Consider the following 17,836-nt stretch of genomic DNA (forward strand, 5'->3'; position numbering starts at 1 on the left):
CACCTCACCTTTCTTTTGCCTCAATCCTCCCTCCAAGGCTACGTGAACTTCCCGCAACCAAGTTTATCAAGAGTCTTTAATCTCCACGAAATTATGGGTGTTTCCGGCAACTTTCTTCTTATCGGAGTCAAGGAAAGTAATTTTTTTAGGGGGGATGGAGAATTGGAAAGGCGAATTGTGTATTTTCTCTCTCTTTTTCCTTTTTTCTTTTTTTTTCTTTTTTTACGATAAGCTCAGGTAAAGGGGAAGGTAAAAGCACTATCATTTCTCGTCGTTCAAGAAATCTTTACCCTTTCTCGTGTGCAAATGGGATTGGATTAAAGTTTTAGCTTCGTCTTCTCATTTCCTACATGTTCCCTGTCTTTTTTTTTTCCTTATCTGGAGATATTTCTTTTCTATTTTCTTTTTTTTCGTTTATAACTCGTAAAGGACCCAGTTTTTATTATTCTTTTTTTTCTGTATTTATGTGTATGTGTTCAGAAACTTTATGATTACAAGGAAAGAATAGGGAAAAGATGAGGAAGAAGAGGAGGAATGAGTGAACGAGTTTGAGTCAGCAAGTAAATAAGATAAGGTGAGTATTGACAGGTAAAGTTTTCCTCTCAGTGAGTGTTCAGTTTTCCTCTCAGTGAGTGTTCATTAGCTTAAACCCGTAATGGCACGGAGTTTATGTATTTACACCACTCTTAAACCCTCTTCTTCCTTTAGCTTCTGCACATATTATTGACCATTCTCTTCTCTTTCTCTTCTCTTTCTCCTCTGAAGCAAGGCAGTAATGTCGAGAGTGGTTTCCCTCTCCTCCTCCTCCTCCTCCTCCTCCTCCTCCTTCTTCTCCTCCTCCTCCTCCTCCTCTTTCTCTTCTATTCACATTTCCATTTACATTCCTTCATCCCATTTTCGTTTCGTATTTCCTTTGAGGTGTTTTCGCCTCACCTAGTTCAGTTTCATGTTTCCCAGAAATATGTATAACAGTATTTTTTTTTATTTCATGTGTGGGTGTGTGGGTGTGTAGTCCAACTTTTCCTAGATATGTAAATCCATTTCTCTCTCTCTCTCTCTCTCTCTCTCTCTCTCTCTCTCTCTCTCTCTCTCTCTCTCTCTCTCTCTCTCTCTCTCTCTTTCGGAAAAGTGGCCTAACAAACGGTTTTTAAAAATAAGAATAAAGCTTAATAGAAAATGGAGGAAAGAACGTCCACAAAGTTATCAAGAAAACACTAGAATAGCCCTACTGCGCAATCGTACCGAGCACACTTTCCCCCGCACAAAGTTATGTTGGATGCATTGTGTTGCGTGCACGCCACGACGCATGCGCATTGTGTACCCGTTCATCGAGGGAGGACAGTCAGCAATATGATTTAGGGTTAGCACAAGAATCTCCACAAACTGTTCTTACAAAATTGCTAGCTCATTCACAAAGATACATTTTCTGGCTTTATATTGACCTTAAATGAAGCCAAGAGAGTGACGAACCCTCCCGGCGCTATCTGGCAACTACAGGCCGATAAATTTGCCACCAGCTGTTATGTGTTAAAATTGGTATTCATACCAAAGTGATTACGTTTCTTAATTCTTGTTTCGCGCATCAAAGATACAAAAATTACTTGGGAGAAAATATGTAATTGAAAAACGTAAGTCTTTCGAAAAAATGCATTGATTTGGTAAGGATAACATTTCGTTAACCGCCACAAGGCAGATCGGGAATTCCTCCGTGGCGCCATGATGTTTACCACACTCCAGCGGTCAGTGCTGCGGTAGCAGCGAAGCGAGAAGGTGGGTATGCATTTTGCTCCTCAAATAGATTCTCTTAGACCTGTCAAAGTCTTGTTACACGGGTGGTACATATGGCGATACATAAGTCTGAGCACCTCAGCAGCGCCACATGAACCACCGGTGGTCATAAAATTTCATGATGCACTTGTGGCTCAAATGATGAAACAAATACTATTCATACTGAATATTTTAGTTATTAGGCTAAATGCGGTTCAGTGCCATAAATTTTAAGTTTTATGCTTCACAAAATAACACATGCATATACATTTTGATATTTCAGAAACCATTGAATGGAGACTTACCAGTTTTATGGACATGGTAAAATGTCATCTTCTGATGACAGTGACGGGGATAAAAGCTATGAACCGTCACCAGATGAAATGGAATCAAGTTATGAATCTGATGTAAGCAGAACAATTGACTCAGATGATGATACAGCAAGTATTTCATCAAATGATGCTACCATGAATGAACAGCCTGCTGCTTCTCATGATGCTGCATGGCGAAACATCACTGCAAGCACACGAAAATTTGTATGCACAGCAAGAGAGCAGATACATTACACTTTACCATCATCATCTGACAGAGATATTCAGCCCATTGATGTTTACAAGCTTTTTTGTACTGATGAGGTTATTCATTTGATAGTTAGGGAAACTAATAGGTTCTTTGAACAAACTGTTGCTGAAAAGCCTATTACACGGCTCTCTAAGATGAATGCATGGAAACCAGTAACCTCCAGGGATATTGAGCAGTTTCTCGCAATTCTTATAAAAAAAAAATAGTTTTCATTTTATGGAAAAAAAATAAACATTTCCTATGTATTAATATCTTTCAATGCTATATTTTTGAAGAAATTGATCAATAAACTATCACTTAAAATATTTGTGTTTGCATTTTGTCTGTTGTATTGTTAGAAATACTGATTGAAAAGGAAGGAAAAAAAAACTCATTTATGTACCACCGGTGGTACATGTGGCGGTTACAGAAGGTATGAAATGTACCATCGGTGGTACATATGGCGGTAAACGTGTTAACAGCTAATACTTTCATTACGTATCATGAGAGAGAGAGAGAGAGAGAGAGAGAGAGAGAGAGAGAGAGAGAGAGAGAGAGAGAGAGAGAGAGAGAGAGAGAGTTGATCCAACCACCCTTTTAAACATTGACAATACGAACCCCGGTTATCGAATTGCGTTATCGAAGGAGCGCCAGTCAAGATGTACAGTATTTCTGATCTTTGAACCGTATTACATTTCACGCCTCTTGTCAGATGACAGTCATTCTTGAACCACTGTAAATGACAAACAGAAAGAAAATATAACGTCTGCTTTTTATTTTCTTCCATCTTGTACGTGACAGTGTTATTCGTGGACGAGTCATGCATACGAACCATAGACTGACAATTGTCACACTGCGTGACTAGACAACGATGAGTCACAGCCGTAAGAGAGGATGCCAAAGATCTACTATGCTCAGAACCACGTAGTCTCGCAGTAATCATTCGGATATGGAAACCATTTTAGTTGTAGTAGTAGTAGTAGTAGTAGTAGTAGTAGTAGTAGTAGTAGTAGTAGAAGTAGTCTCTTTCAGAGAGATTATTTTCTTATCGGTGCGTGCGAGACAAGCTACAACTCGGCAATAAAACCATTCGTGACTGGTCCAGCCTGTGCCGGGAAGTGCTGACTGACTGGTGGTTGAGAAACAGCCACGAGAAAATTGGTGATGTGGGCCGCGTTGTGGAAATAAACGGGTCAAAATTTGGACGTAGAAAATACAACGTAAGCAGAATTATTGAGAGGCAGTCCGTCTGTAGCAGGATGTGACGAGACACATTTTCTTTCCCTTCATGCCTGTGGAAAATCATGACGCTGCCACGATTTTCACTATTATAAAGGACTAAACTTAACCAGAATACTACGATTGGAAAGCGTAGTGTTGCCTTGCCAAGGAAGATTTCGAACACTAAAGTGTTCTCCATCCCCATCACTTTTATTGATCCGACTGCTAGTACCAAGGAAGCGTCCTTGACCGGTACCCACTACCCATACCAGTTGGATCGAGAGGAAAAGTCGGGACGGTCAGTTGAAATGCAGCTCTGCGGGAGGAGGAGAGGGAACTTCGTTGGGTAAATAGACAAGATTAGATTTTGTTCCCAGGCACACGTGAAGGAGGGAAATACGAGTTTTATCTATTCATTTATTGGTTGTGGCCCGCGTGGATAATCTAATCAATAGCATCTCCTAACAAAGCAGCAAAATATTCACATTATAGTGATGAGGTAATGTACGTACTACACGTTTGTGGTGGTTTTATTTGGATGTGGACGTTGCATCACACCACTTCGGAGCTTCCACTCAAAAGACAAAACGTGTGCCTGTGTTAGATTCGGATCTCAGATTTCATGGTAGATAGATTAAGTGATTAGGTTGATAGGTAATTAAATTTAGGAGGTTTGGGTTTAGGTTAGCTGAGGTGGGACCGTAGGATTAGGTTAGTGATCTAAGAGGTGTCTGGCGAGGTGCGTGCTGCACCGTCCTCCCAAGTTAGACGCGGGGCTGTTGTAAAGAACTGCCACGTGGAAATTGTATTTGTGTTCCCTTTTTTATGATATTGTGGTTTTTTGGTGTGTTAAAATATTAGTTAATCTCTCTCTCTCTCTCTCTCTCTCTCTCTCTCTCTCTCTCTCTCTCTCTCTCTCTCTCTCTCTCTCTCTCTCTCCTCTCTCTCTCTCTCTCTCTCTCTCTCTCTCTCTCTTCTGTTAGGGTTTGTTATTGCATTATTGTATTATCCCATTATTATGCATCACTGCTCGTTGCTGTTCGCCAAACCGCCTCTGGCTTTGCAATATTCTTAACGAGGTGTCGGGCTCAGATAGCAATGGCAGTATTCTACATAAATGCAGTTGTTGCACTACTACCGCTGGGCAATGCCGTTATTATGTCCCCCGCTCGTAAATGTTAAAATTGCTTGCAGTAAAGAGAGCGGGGACCCCAATGCTTGTTCTCTCTCGTATTGTTGGCCAAGTTTTTAGGCTTCCAGTATAACACCGCTATCCATTCCCATTGTTATTGTGCCGAATATCAAGTTTGGGTTATATTCCCGTTCAGTTCGCGGCCTATGTATGTATTTCCCCATTCCGACTAGAGCCAGGAGGAGGAACCCAAAGGAACACAATGGAAGAACAAGCAACGACAGGTTTGTTGCTCCTCACGGGGCTGTTTGTAAGAAACTACACTAACTAATTCAAAAGTAGGATGTTGGGAAAGGATGCAGGGAAAGAAGGAAGAGGTGAAATTTGGGAAAGAAAAGAGGAGAAACTGGAGAAGGGAGAGATGAAGAGATTTAGTAGAAGAGAAGGAGGAGGAGGAAGTAGTAGCACAAGAGAGAGAGAGAGAGAGAGAGAGAGAGAGAGAGAGAGAGAGAGAGAGAGAGCGCAATACATCCCGTTCATCCTCCCACCGACAGCTAAGATCGCAGTGTTGTCAGTTGAGGAGACGGGGATGAATGGAGGGATTTAGCTTCATCGTGACTTATGAAGCTTCGAAGCAGCTCGCGGAGGTTTGAAACTGAGGATGATGACTTAAATTCCTCGGCATTATCTCGCCCGGCACCTCCCGCTCCCTCAGCCCTCGTTAGTTTTCGCATCCATCTATATTTTTGCGGCGAGATGAAGATTTTAGCGGAAAATGTGCGAGGGAAGGAAGGGAGGGAAGTTGCAACGCGTCTTGGTATTAAACGTTTTGATGCTCGATATAAGTAGGTGTTTGTGAAGCAGGTGAGTGAATTATGCATCAGGTAAATCGAAGAGAGAGAGAGAGAGAGAGAGAGAGAGAGAGAGAGAGAGAGAGAGAGAGAGAGAGAGAGAGAGAGAGAGAGAGACAACATACGTCCTATACAAATATTCATTCCCGTCCGTATTAACATCGTCTATTATCGTGTTTACTCCCTCCCTCCGTAACAAACTAAATTATTAACCGCACTCCAAATGACATTCCCAAGACACCCAATTATGAAGACGGGTGGACCAATGGCATCCAACACCATAATAACCTTGGAATTATCGCTCCTGTCAGCCTTCATAGCCTTGTTCCCTCACTCGCCTTCACAATCAACCCTTTCACTGCGATAAACAAGGCATGACACTTAAAACATAACGCAATTACGAGAGAGGGAATAAAAGGACAGGTTTTCATGTTACTAGCCAGTGTAATGTTTACAGGTAGCTATAGAATAAAAAAAAAATATCTGAGATGTTTCTGGTCAAGTAATTAAGATAAAAGTCCAGTGACTAACCAGAGTAGCTGTAGAATCGGAAAATGTCCCAGAGTGGTTTGTGGTCAAGGAACGATGTGTGAAGCAGCTTTGAATGAGTTAACTTCACATTGAAACACCCGCGGTAGGCGAAGTGGAGGCATAGCACCATTAAAAAAAAACACGATTCTTAGCACTTTATTGTCTCCTAGCACTTCGTATTACCTTATTATCAGTACTGAACAATTAAACCACGCGGAGACCTTTTCAGAATGTCTCAGTCTTTGCATCTCAGGGAAGTGGATGCATGCGTCTCGCCACGAGCGGTAAACGAGGGAGTTAAGGGCGAGGAAGAGTAATCATAGAGAAAAGAATCATGGCTGCCTCTTTGGACGGCTGGACGCTGTCGTGGCTGCATTCTGTTTTCCTTTATGTCGCCTAAATGCTGGCTGGCGGCTTCCCGAGGCTCCCGCGGCTCGCACAAGTCTACTGAACGACGGGTCTTTCTCATCGTCAGTCGCGTTTTTCCCCGCCGCCTCGCTGTCTGGCTCAGGGCATTACCGCTCCTCGTCCCCCGGCAGAAGGTTGGAGCAGCTCGGTGGGTTCTCTCAGCGCCGCGGAATTTTGCCGGGAGTGAGCGCCGCCCGCGTCTGGGGAGCCTTCTCACGTGGGAGTCGTTTAAGAGGAGTGTGTGTGTGTGTGTGTGTGTGTGTGTGTGTTGAGAATGTAATACTAACGTGGTATATTTTGCTTTTTTGTGTTTTCATCATTATAGATAGATGGATAGATAGGCAGAAAGATACGTTAACAGGTATATAAATTACAAAGGTAGGTATGTACTGATTTGCAAGTAAATGTAAATTGATATAGATATAAACAGACGTACATATACATACATATAGGCTCACTTATTACGAAACGAGTCTCTAACCACCTCGCTCTAATACGGTGAACGAATGAGTGACAGCGGATGGCGTCATGGGTTGGCTGGCTGCGAGGAACACGCTGATGGTGTTTGCATGGCCAGCACGGGAGCTGCGCACTCTCTCTATTGCAAACAAACTAGAAATTGAGATTCGTGCGTTTCCTGTAAATTTTTTCATTGGTGGCTTTATAAATTGCTGCATCTGTACCACTTGAATCTCCTGCTTCTCTTCCTCCTCCTCCTCCTCCTCCTTCTCAGCTTTAATGGGCGACCAGAGAAAGCAACAATGTGTATATTTTACATTTGGATGCAAATTTGTAACGTAATTATTCAGACAGACAGAAAGAGAGACAGACAATTTATTAGGTCTTAAGTGAAGAGGTATTCGTAGTGATCCATGAGCCTGGCCTCGCAAATTGACCATATCTATTTTCTACACAAACTTAAGGGATTGCTTTGTGAATATTCCGTGATAGGGACTTTCGTACGCCCTTCTACATTATCGTACGCTTTCAAAAGAGCCCATCAACCCTTCATTTGCACGTAAAAGAACACGAATATGGAGTTTCTATACTTGGATGTACAAAAAAATAAATGAATAAATAAAATAAATAAATCCTGAAATTGCTTTGTAATTTTCAGACGAACCATATCTCTTTTCGCATACGAATTTGTTTTTATCTATTTCTTGTATCTTTTTATTACGTTTTTTTTTTTTTTTTTTTTTTTTTTTTTTTAGAACGGGTCCGAAAAATGCGCTGCTTCATGAGAAAATAATCAGATGACTGATATGAATTTTCCTATATCTCTGCACCTGCTCTTTACTACATGCGCACATTCTCCTCCTCCTCCTCCTCCTCCTCCTCCTCCTCCTCCTCCTCCTCCTCCTCCTCCTCCTCCTCCTCCTCCTCCTCTCACTTTGCTTCCCTTTTATCGTCCAAATATAAGGTAACCAGGCTTCTGCTGGTGTCTTTTTTTTTTTCTGTTTTTATTTGTTCAATCATTTATTTTATTATTTTTTTTATTTATTTACTTGGTTTTTATACATTTATTTATCTATTATTCATTCATTCTTTTTTGTGTGTGTGTGCTTAAGTTCGTACTTTCCTCCTCCTCCTCCTCCTCCTCCTCCTCCTCCTCCTCCTCCTCCTTCTCCTCCTCCTCTCGTCAACGAGATATAAAGAACGAGTTATCGAAATTTTCATCACAGCCAATTTGACATTTTACAATGAAGCACCACAAAGCACCGCTCGTTCTTGCTTTGCTGGGTGAGTTACGTGTGTGTGTGTGTGTGTGTGTGTGTGTGTGTGTGTGTGTGTGTGTGTGTGTGTGTGTGTGTGTTCTTTTGTAACAGTAAGGTTGGCAAAATAGAGGTGAGAAAGGCGGGAAAGTGGGAGGTATACACACTACGTATACAATTAGCCAGATCAGAAGTACCTTTTATCTAACAATGGAGAATGATGTTCAGTGCATATCCCTGTCAGTCGCCTTAACGTTGTCTCCACCTCCTTCGCCTTCAGGAGTGGCTGCAGCAAGCGTCGTGTTCAGGAATGATAGGGCAAAGGAGACCCACATCACCCTGGCGCTAGACTGGGCCATGAACTGGGGCACGTGGGGGCCACAGGAGTTTTGCCCCGAGGGAACTTTCGCCTACGCCTTCCAGATCAAGGTTAGGACCTGTAGTTTAGCGTGTTTGGCCGGAAGACTCTCACTCTCTCTCTCTCTCTCTCTCTCTCTCTCTCTCTCTCTCTCTCTCTCTCTCTCTCTCTCTCTCTCTCTCTCTCTCTCTCTGAGTAGCTTATTTCAACAGTATTAGAAAATAAAATAAAAATATTACATTGAGAGCTTAAATACAAAGGTAGGCGAGGTGAGTGAGAAAATAATCTGTTTCCTCAGGTGGAGCCTGAGGATGCCAGTGATGACACCTCCATGAATGGTATCCAGCTCATCTGCCGCCAGCCAGTGGATGTGGGTCATGACGGACATCCGCCGAGGGAAGGAGCCAAGGAATTCTCCATCACATCAAACGAGGCAAAATGGGGTGACTGGCGAGGTAGGTTTCATGAAGACCAGAGGGACTAGACTTGGGGTCAGTTTATGAAGCCTTTCCTTTGCCCCTCATAATCTAAAGAATGTGTGAGATATGAAGCGTGCTGAGTGTGTTGTCCTGATTGCTGAGTGTGGCGGGGCATGCAGGCTAGAGGGCGTGCTGGGAACTGTGAGGTATGAAGTGTGTTGAGTGTAGTGTGGTGTGCTGATTACTGAGCGTGGCGTGATGTGCAGGCAAAAATGAGATGTGAAGTGCGCTGAGTGTGGTGTGGTGTGCTGATTGTTGTGCGCCGTAGTTTGTTGGGGCTATTCCATACTGTGTCGCGGTGTGCAGGCAAGAGGGTGTGCGATGAGGGTCTACTGACGGGCCTCAAGATGAAGAGCGAGGAGTACCAGGGATTCTTCATAGACGATACCGCGGCGAACGACCTTGAAATGCAGTGTAACCACTCCACGACGACCCTGAACGGAGGAGGCAACCGATGGGGACACTACAGCAACTGGGCCACGTGTCCTGTAGGTAAGTCAGCTGTCCATTGAAGGAAGACTCTAAAATGTGCTAACTCAATGCCCACACGTCATCTTTCTCCTTTGAACCAGTAAAAATCTTGAGGGTAAGTCAGACATCCACAGAGGGAGGTTTTTAAAATATGGTAACTCGATCCCCACACATCCTCCATTTCCTCTGCTGCAGTAAAAAGAACTCGAGGCTAAATCAGATATTCATTGAGGGAAGTCTTTAAAATTTGGTAACTCAGCCCACACGTTATCCCTTTCTTCTTCTGCAGCAGTAAAAAACTAACTCTTGTCTCCCGTGGCTGTAGGCTGGGCCATCTGCGGCCTGATGACCCGTGTGGAGGCAGAGAGTGCCACTGACGACACGGCACTCAATGATGTCAGAATGTACTGCTGCCAGATCTAATTGGAGCGTCTGGTGTGATCCCGCCCAGTCCCTTCCTACCCCATCTAACATAAAGAAGAGACAAAAGCGGAAAAGACCACCGTGATTAGAACTCATCATTGGTTCGTTGCTTCAGTTACGTTACCCTTTGGTCACTTGCTTTCTTTGTCACTGATAACACCGTAGTTGTAACATGATTATGCGCATGTTAAGTTAAGTTTATTTTACGTTCGTGCTACCCGTCAGTGGTATGGTTCCAATATTATTTGTTTTATTTCTCTTAATATACTTCTTATTGTATGCTGAACGAGTTTACACCAACTATGTATGTATTTGTCCGTAAATTGTGTATTTGATATTTGATGTGATAAAAATACTGTATAAGTAGACTACAATGGATTTGTTAAAGAGTATAGTTTATGCGGAGTGGCACACGGTTGTTGTGGAGGCCCGCGCGGCCTGATATAGACACTGACAGACAGGAGAGTGAGACAAGTGGAGACGGTTTGCTAGCTACGGGTCTCCCTCGTAGGACTCGGGAATAAGGTCGCCCCTCCTGTTCTATAGACTGTAAGTGTTATAACCTTTACATGATTATTGTTCAGGGTTATCTTCATAGTAGTTACAATTTGCTTCATGTGCTCAACATTATTTCTGTACCACTTGTTATCAATCATGGGTTATTAGTGCCTATGATTGTGTTTATTAAATTATACTAATCATATGATCAGGGAATGAGATATTGACATGTCTGTGGTTTGTAGGGTTATGAAAGTGAGACGTCAGTGGATTACCTATCAATTATCAAAGCACCAGTGACGTATCCGGCTGTTGGGGATTCCACGCCATAGTATTTTCAACACAACTGACGCTGGCAATGTTGTGAGTGTTATGGTTATTGTGTATTTGTGTGATTTTTGTCATGCTATGATTTACAGTGATATGTATGAGGATTTTCTGAGCTTTATAATGATGTGAGTCACACAGGGTATTTATCCATTGTTTGGGAGGTTTATCATATTGTGAACTGCAGAGATATTTTTGTGATTTCTGTACTTATTATACTATGAGGTACATGGGAACTATTCAAGGTCTGATCATGTTATGTAGTGATTATTTTTGTATTTTTAGTGTTTCTACGCTCATATGATTTTACCATGATTTGGTATCGGGCTGATTTATCCTGGACCCACAGGTTGGAACGCTACAATAAATGTTGCAACACATTGCTCGCCTGTGGATTGCCCTAACGCACCATTCCAACAACACCCACAACCATGCCCAAGACGGAGGACCTTGAGCGCCGACGGAGACTACGAGGGACAGCCCGTGGAAAGCTAACTAGGAAGTGTAACCTACTCTCTGAGCAAGTGAAGCAGGGTAAGCCATCTAGCATTATTGAGGATTATTATGAGGAAGTAAAGGACGCTTTTCGGGAACTCGAGAGACGACACGAGGATGTGATGGACGCATTATGTGAGAGTGATCAAGAGGAGGAGGACTTTAATGGAAAACTTAAGAATGAAGAACAGTATATAGTTCAGGCAGAATTGTTGAAGACAGGTGCTTGTGAGACTTTATTACAGCTATGTAAAAAGGAAAAGGAGACAGCCTTAACAGATAGTGCAACTAAGGTTAAGGTGAAGCCAATAGAACCTCCTAAATTTGAAGGTGACATACGCCAATACCAGACATTTCGCAGCAACTATGATAAAATAATGACTGTCAATTATGGGGAAAATGCCTTTGCCTTAAAACAGTGCTTATCAGGTGAAGCGCTAAGTGTAGTACATGGAGTAGATGATGATTACAAGGAAATGTTCCGTCGTCTTGACCAAAGGTATGCTGATCCAGTTAGATTGACAGATACTGTTATCAACCAACTGCAAGAATTAAAGCCAATTGCTGAAGGCAATACTGGTAAATTTGTAGAAACCGTGGAAGTCATAGAAAAGTGCTGGACTGACATGAGTAAAAATAATTTAGAAGTACAGATGTCCACTGTAATTGTGATAAGCTTAATTGAGAAAATACTTCCACCCCAACAAAAAAGAGAGTGGACTAAGATCTACCAAAATCTGTCAAATAAAGTAAATGCTTTTCCTGAGTTGTTAAAGTATTTGAAGGAAGAAAAGAATGTCCTTGATTATATAGACAAAGATGTTCGTAAGAGGTCACATAATTCCAAGGCTACTGTTCATAGTGTAGAGGTAAAAGAGGATGACAGTCAAATTATGAGAACATTGCAAAAGTTGCAACTTCAACAAGCAGAACATCAGGCTAACATGGAAAGTATAATGCAGAAGTTCACTCAAACACTATCTAGTGGGGGTTCACAGGTTGGACGTCATAGACAAAACTACGGAAACCCCAACTTTTGTTGGTATCACAATTCTGATTCGCACACTATCAGTCGCTGTAACACATTTCATAATTTGGAACCCTCAAACAAGATGGAGGTTTTACGGAAGAACCATGTTTGTTTTCACTGTTTGGCAATGGGACACAGTTCTAAGGATTGTCAGGAAAAACGCAGTTGCTACATGAAGTTAGGAAATGGTAATGTTTGTGGTAAGCCACATCATCCGAGACTTCACTATTTGCTTTATCAAAATGATATTAATATTCACACCAACAAGTCAGATGGTTGTACTTTGCTGATGATTGGTCAAGTTAACTGTAAAGATGACTCATTAGTAACTCTTTTTGATCCCGGCAGTACAAGTAGCTTGGTGACTCATCGCAAAGCACGGGACTTAGGATTATGTGGCACACCATATAACATCACTATGACAACAGTTGGAAATGTAAGTGATACTGTATTCACTAAAATGTATAAAATGCCTCTTGTAGATGAGACAGGTAAACAATATTTAATACAATGTGTAGGAATGGATGAAATCACTTCAGAAGTTAATCCAGTCCCTATGGACATAATTCTTTCTCAGTTAGGAGTTTCTCAGTCAATGCATATTTTCCGTCCTCATGGGAGAGTTGATCTTTTGATTGGTGCTGACAGTTGTGACATCATTCCTACAACTGTTAAAACTGTAGGGAAATTGCAACTCATGAAAGGTCCCTTCGGCTATTGTGTCAGAGGATCGCACCCAGAACTCAAAAATGAATATACAGAGCACTATGTGGCTCAAGTAAACCACATGTCCTTAACATCTAACACTTTTGAAATTCAAGGGGAGATCTGTAGAACTTTTAAGGAGGATATAGATAATTTGTTTGCAATGGATCACCTAGGCACAAATTGTAGACCCAAATGTACCAATTGCATTAACTGTAAAGACTGCAATAGAGAGACGCACATAACTGTAAAGGAAGAAGAAGAAATGAAATTGATTCTCAGTGGACTTGAATATCAGGAGAAAGAGAAGACCTGGACTGTACATTACCCTTGGATTAAAGATCCACATCATTTGCCGAATAATTTTGGGGTAGCACTAATGAAACTTAAAGGTACGGAAAAGCGACTGAAGAAGTTGGGCAGTAGGTCAACAGAAAATTACAAGGTACAAATTGATGACATGTTAAAGAGAGGTGTTGCTAGAAAACTAAATAGGGAGGAGTTAAATTGGTACAAAGGTCCAGTGCACTATTTGTCTCATCATGAGGTGTTGAAACAAAGTTCAGCTTCCACCCCTACTCGCATTGTATTTAATGCTTCTGCCTCATATAATGGTCATGTGCTGAATAATTATTGGGCTAAGGGTCCCAATGTAATGAACAGTCTTTTTGGTCTTTTACTTAGATTCAGAGAAGGTTCCATAGCATTTGTTGGAGATATAGCCAAGATGTTTAATAGCATCAGGTTATCTGAATTTGACAGTCACGTACACAGGTTTCTTTGGCGAGACTTTGAGGATCGGGCCCCAGACCACTATGCCCTCACAGCAGTTCCCTTTGGAGACATTTGTAGTCCGGCTATTGCTATACTTGCTATGAGACAAACAGCTGAGAAATGCAAGGAGGAATTCCCTGAAGCAGCCAACGTAATTGTGCAAGATAGTTACATGGATGATATCATACATAGCATGAATGATACAGAGAAGGCTAGTCAGATCATAAAGGATGTTGAGCTTATTCTGAACCGTGGAAACTTTCACATGAAGGAGTGGATCATAAGTGGGAAGACCCAAGTTGGAAATGATGTGGACTTGTCAGGTATACCAGGAGAAAAGGTTCTGGGATTAGTATGGAACCCTGTAGAAGATGAAATAAGTTTCAAGATGAAAATGAAAAGTACGTGTAAACAGACTTGCAGTGTTGAAGTTAAGAGTAATTCCGATGAACCACAAAATCCACTAACTAAAAGAAAGGCTCTTAGTTACATATCAACAATATTTGATCCCATGGGGTTTGTTACACCAGTGACTTTACGTGGTAAACTGTTGATGAGACAAATCATTGAGTACATTGATGAGAATGGACGGAAATTAGACTGGGATGATCCTTTACCTGAGGAATTTATAGGGAAATGGTACAAATTCTGTCATGATATGCATGAATTGGGAACTATTAAATTGCCTAGATGCATTTGTAATGCTGAATTAGTTGAACCAACCCTGATACTGTTTAATGATGCGAGCACCCTAGCATATTCTGCGTGTGCTTATGCACGTTGGCGTGTTGGGAAAGATAAGTATCAATCAAAGCTACTTGCAGCCAAAAGCAGACTCGCACCAATTAAGACACAGACTATTCCCAGACTGGAGTTGTCCAGTGCAGTTCTTAGTGTTCGCCTCCGCAATACAATAATGAACGAAACTAACATCAGATTTGATCATGTTCACCACTTTACTGACTCTGAGATTGTGCTTTCACAAATAACAAAACACAATATTAAGGCTGGAACTTATGTTGCAAATAGAATTGTAGAAATAAAAGAAAGCTCCTTGAGTAATGAATGGCACTGGATCTCGACTGAAGTAAACATAGCTGACCTAATGACCCGTTCAAGTAAATTTGTTGATATGGGTCCAACGTCATGCTGGCAGTGTGGACCCACTTTCTTAGAATTACCATTTTCTCAATGGCCCATGAAGTCAATCTCTCCAACACCAGAGATAAAGTCCATCATTAACACAGCTGAAGTAAACAACTGGCATATTAATGACTGCAATATGTTTGACATAGACAGATTTAATTCATACCGCAAAATTATAGGAGTCACTGCAAGAGTTTTGAATGCCCTTCATGCGCGTTCTTTCAAGGGAATCCTGGCATCACCAACAGTAGATCAACTTAAACAAGCAGAAATATTATGGATCAAAAGAGCCCAGATTTCTTTAACAGACAACTGGGAAAAAAGGTTCAAGCGGTTAGGTCCATTTTGTAAGGATGGAATAATATATGTAGGATCAAGAATTGCTGCATGGCTGAAGAATAATTACAATAATGAAGCTTTCATTCTACTTCCCACTAAACATAGACTCACAGAGGTGTGCATTAAGGATATTCATGATAAAGACCATGGAGGGATTGAATCTACTCTATGTAAACTACAGGCTAAATTTTGGATTCCTCAAGCTAGAAAGTTAATCAAATCAGTTAAATCTCGCTGCGTGACATGCAGACGTTTAGAAAAACAAGTGATTGGACAAAGCATGGGACCAGTACCAGAAGAAAGGTTGAAACCTTCACCTCCCTTTTACCATTCTGCTCTTGATCTATTTGGCCCATTAATGATTAAGGATACAGTCAAAGGAAGATGTAAAAAAAAGGTGTATGGTGTTGTAGTAAATTGTCTCAGCACAAGAGCATCATATGTTGACTTAGTAGAAGGGTATGATACTGACAGTCTCATCACTACTCTTCGTAGGTTTACAGCCATCAGAGGCTTCCCTCACTCAATGTATTCCGACCATGGTTCACAACTCAAATTGGCAAGTAAAGAAGTTTGTTTCTTGACTCAAGACCAGGAAAAATTATCACAATTTAGCCGAGAAGGCGGTATGGAGTGGAAATTTACAAAATCTGCTGATGCTCCATGGGAGAATGGGTGCTCAGAAGCTATGGTAAAATTGGTGAAGAGAGTTATGACCAGAGTAATAGGTGACAGTACATTGACATTTGGTGAATTACAATCAGCAATGTTTGAGATTGCAAATATGTTGAACGAGAGACCAATAGGTATGAAAAATGGTTCAGACTGTACTAAGGGATCTTATCTTTGTCCAAATGATCTAATACTAGGGCGTGCAAGTGTACACACACCAGAAGGTGTATTTGACAGCAGTACAAACACAAGGACTCGCCAAAGGTTCATCAATGCAATTGTAAAATCCTTCTGGAAGAAATGGATGATGCATTATTTTTCAACATTAATTGTACAACAAAAATGGCATTGTGAGAAAAGAAATCTCCGAGTGGGAGATATTGTTTTGGTGCAGGATAGTAATAATTTGAAAGGGCATTGGAAACTTGCTGAAGTGTGTCAAGTTTTACCGAGTTCTGATGGTAAGGTTAGAGATGTACAAATTAGATACAAGTTACAAAGCGGAAATAGCATGTATAAGGGTCATCAAGATATAAAGGTTAACAGATCTGTCCACAAACTTGTGTTGATACTTCCGATCGAAGAACAATAATTTTAATTCTTTTTCTTGGGGTGGGGAGTGTAACATGATTATGCGCATGTTAAGTTAAGTTTATTTTACGTTCGTGCTACCCGTCAGTGGTATGGTTCCAATATTATTTGTTTTATTTCTCTTAATATACTTCTTATTGTATGCTGAACGAGTTTACACCAACTATGTATGTATTTGTCCGTAAATTGTGTATTTGATATTTGATGTGATAAAAATACTGTATAAGTAGACTACAATGGATTTGTTAAAGAGTATAGTTTATGCGGAGTGGCACACGGTTGTTGTGGAGGCCCGCGCGGCCTGATATAGACACTGACAGACAGGAGAGTGAGACAAGTGGAGACGGTTTGCTAGCTACGGGTCTCCCTCGTAGGACTCGGGAATAAGGTCGCCCCTCCTGTTCTATAGACTGTAAGTGTTATAACCTTTACATGATTATTGTTCAGGGTTATCTTCATAGTAGTTACAATTTGCTTCATGTGCTCAACATTATTTCTGTACCACTTGTTATCAATCATGGGTTATTAGTGCCTATGATTGTGTTTATTAAATTATACTAATCATATGATCAGGGAATGAGATATTGACATGTCTGTGGTTTGTAGGGTTATGAAAGTGAGACGTCAGTGGATTACCTATCAATTATCAAAGCACCAGTGACGTATCCGGCTGTTGGGGATTCCACGCCATAGTATTTTCAACACAACTGACGCTGGCAATGTTGTGAGTGTTATGGTTATTGTGTATTTGTGTGATTTTTGTCATGCTATGATTTACAGTGATATGTATGAGGATTTTCTGAGCTTTATAATGATGTGAGTCACACAGGGTATTTATCCATTGTTTGGGAGGTTTATCATATTGTGAACTGCAGAGATATTTTTGTGATTTCTGTACTTATTATACTATGAGGTACATGGGAACTATTCAAGGTCTGATCATGTTATGTAGTGATTATTTTTGTATTTTTAGTGTTTCTACGCTCATATGATTTTACCATGATTTGGTATCGGGCTGATTTATCCTGGACCCACAGGTTGGAACGCTACAATAAATGTTGCAACACATTGCTCGCCTGTGGATTGCCCTAACGCTACAGTAGTCCAGAGAATAAATCTGAGTACAGTCCTTAAGCATGGTAGTATATCCTTCCTCTTACCTTAAGATATGGGCATACTATCTTTTATTGGCATGCCTCCATCCAAGTAGATAGAAGACAAACACTAACCAATCTTAACGTACATATGCACTGTCGTTGCTAGTGGGCAATCTTCGTAACTGAGTTCTCATAGTGTTATTGATAAGACAATGTAAAGATAATTGTGGGTAGATTGCGAAGGG

The 17,836-nt window shown here is 41.1% G+C and overlaps 2 protein-coding genes and 1 long non-coding RNA gene across 6 annotated transcripts; all 3 read left to right on the forward strand.

The window, feature by feature from the left end:
• Window positions 1-1,673: 1,673 nt before the first annotated feature.
• LOC135114836 (uncharacterized) lies at window positions 1,674-2,807 on the forward strand. The gene is made up of 2 exons (XR_010275686.1): window positions 1,674-1,770; window positions 2,051-2,807. It is a non-coding gene; the product is annotated as an uncharacterized LOC135114836 (long non-coding RNA).
• Window positions 2,808-8,068: 5,261 nt separating this feature from the next.
• LOC135114839 (vitelline membrane outer layer protein 1-like) lies at window positions 8,069-9,958 on the forward strand. Its single transcript, XM_064030965.1, has 5 exons — window positions 8,069-8,214; window positions 8,467-8,615; window positions 8,843-8,999; window positions 9,330-9,515; window positions 9,820-9,958. Exons 1-5 carry the CDS (start codon window positions 8,175-8,177, stop codon window positions 9,915-9,917), a joined length of 630 nt encoding a protein of 209 aa, XP_063887035.1. The 5' UTR covers window positions 8,069-8,174; the 3' UTR covers window positions 9,918-9,958.
• A 126-nt stretch (window positions 9,959-10,084) lies between these two features.
• On the forward strand, window positions 10,085-17,629 carry LOC135114837 (uncharacterized). 4 transcript variants are annotated; one of them, XM_064030964.1, is made up of 3 exons: window positions 10,085-10,466; window positions 10,661-10,778; window positions 11,092-17,629. In XM_064030964.1, exon 3 carries the CDS (start codon window positions 11,174-11,176, stop codon window positions 16,493-16,495), a length of 5,322 nt encoding a protein of 1,773 aa, XP_063887034.1. In that variant the 5' UTR covers window positions 10,085-10,466; window positions 10,661-10,778; window positions 11,092-11,173; the 3' UTR covers window positions 16,496-17,629. The 4 variants fall into 4 exon arrangements, 3 of the variants coding, with proteins under 3 accessions (XP_063887034.1, XP_063887033.1, XP_063887032.1); XR_010275687.1 differs by having other exon boundaries at window positions 10,085-16,906; window positions 17,101-17,629; XM_064030963.1 differs by having other exon boundaries at window positions 10,085-10,778.
• Window positions 17,630-17,836: the final 207 nt, after the last annotated feature.

Source organism: Scylla paramamosain, chromosome 28, assembly GCF_035594125.1.
Source record: "Scylla paramamosain isolate STU-SP2022 chromosome 28, ASM3559412v1, whole genome shotgun sequence".
Classification (NCBI taxonomy): Eukaryota; Metazoa; Arthropoda; class Malacostraca; order Decapoda; family Portunidae; genus Scylla; species Scylla paramamosain.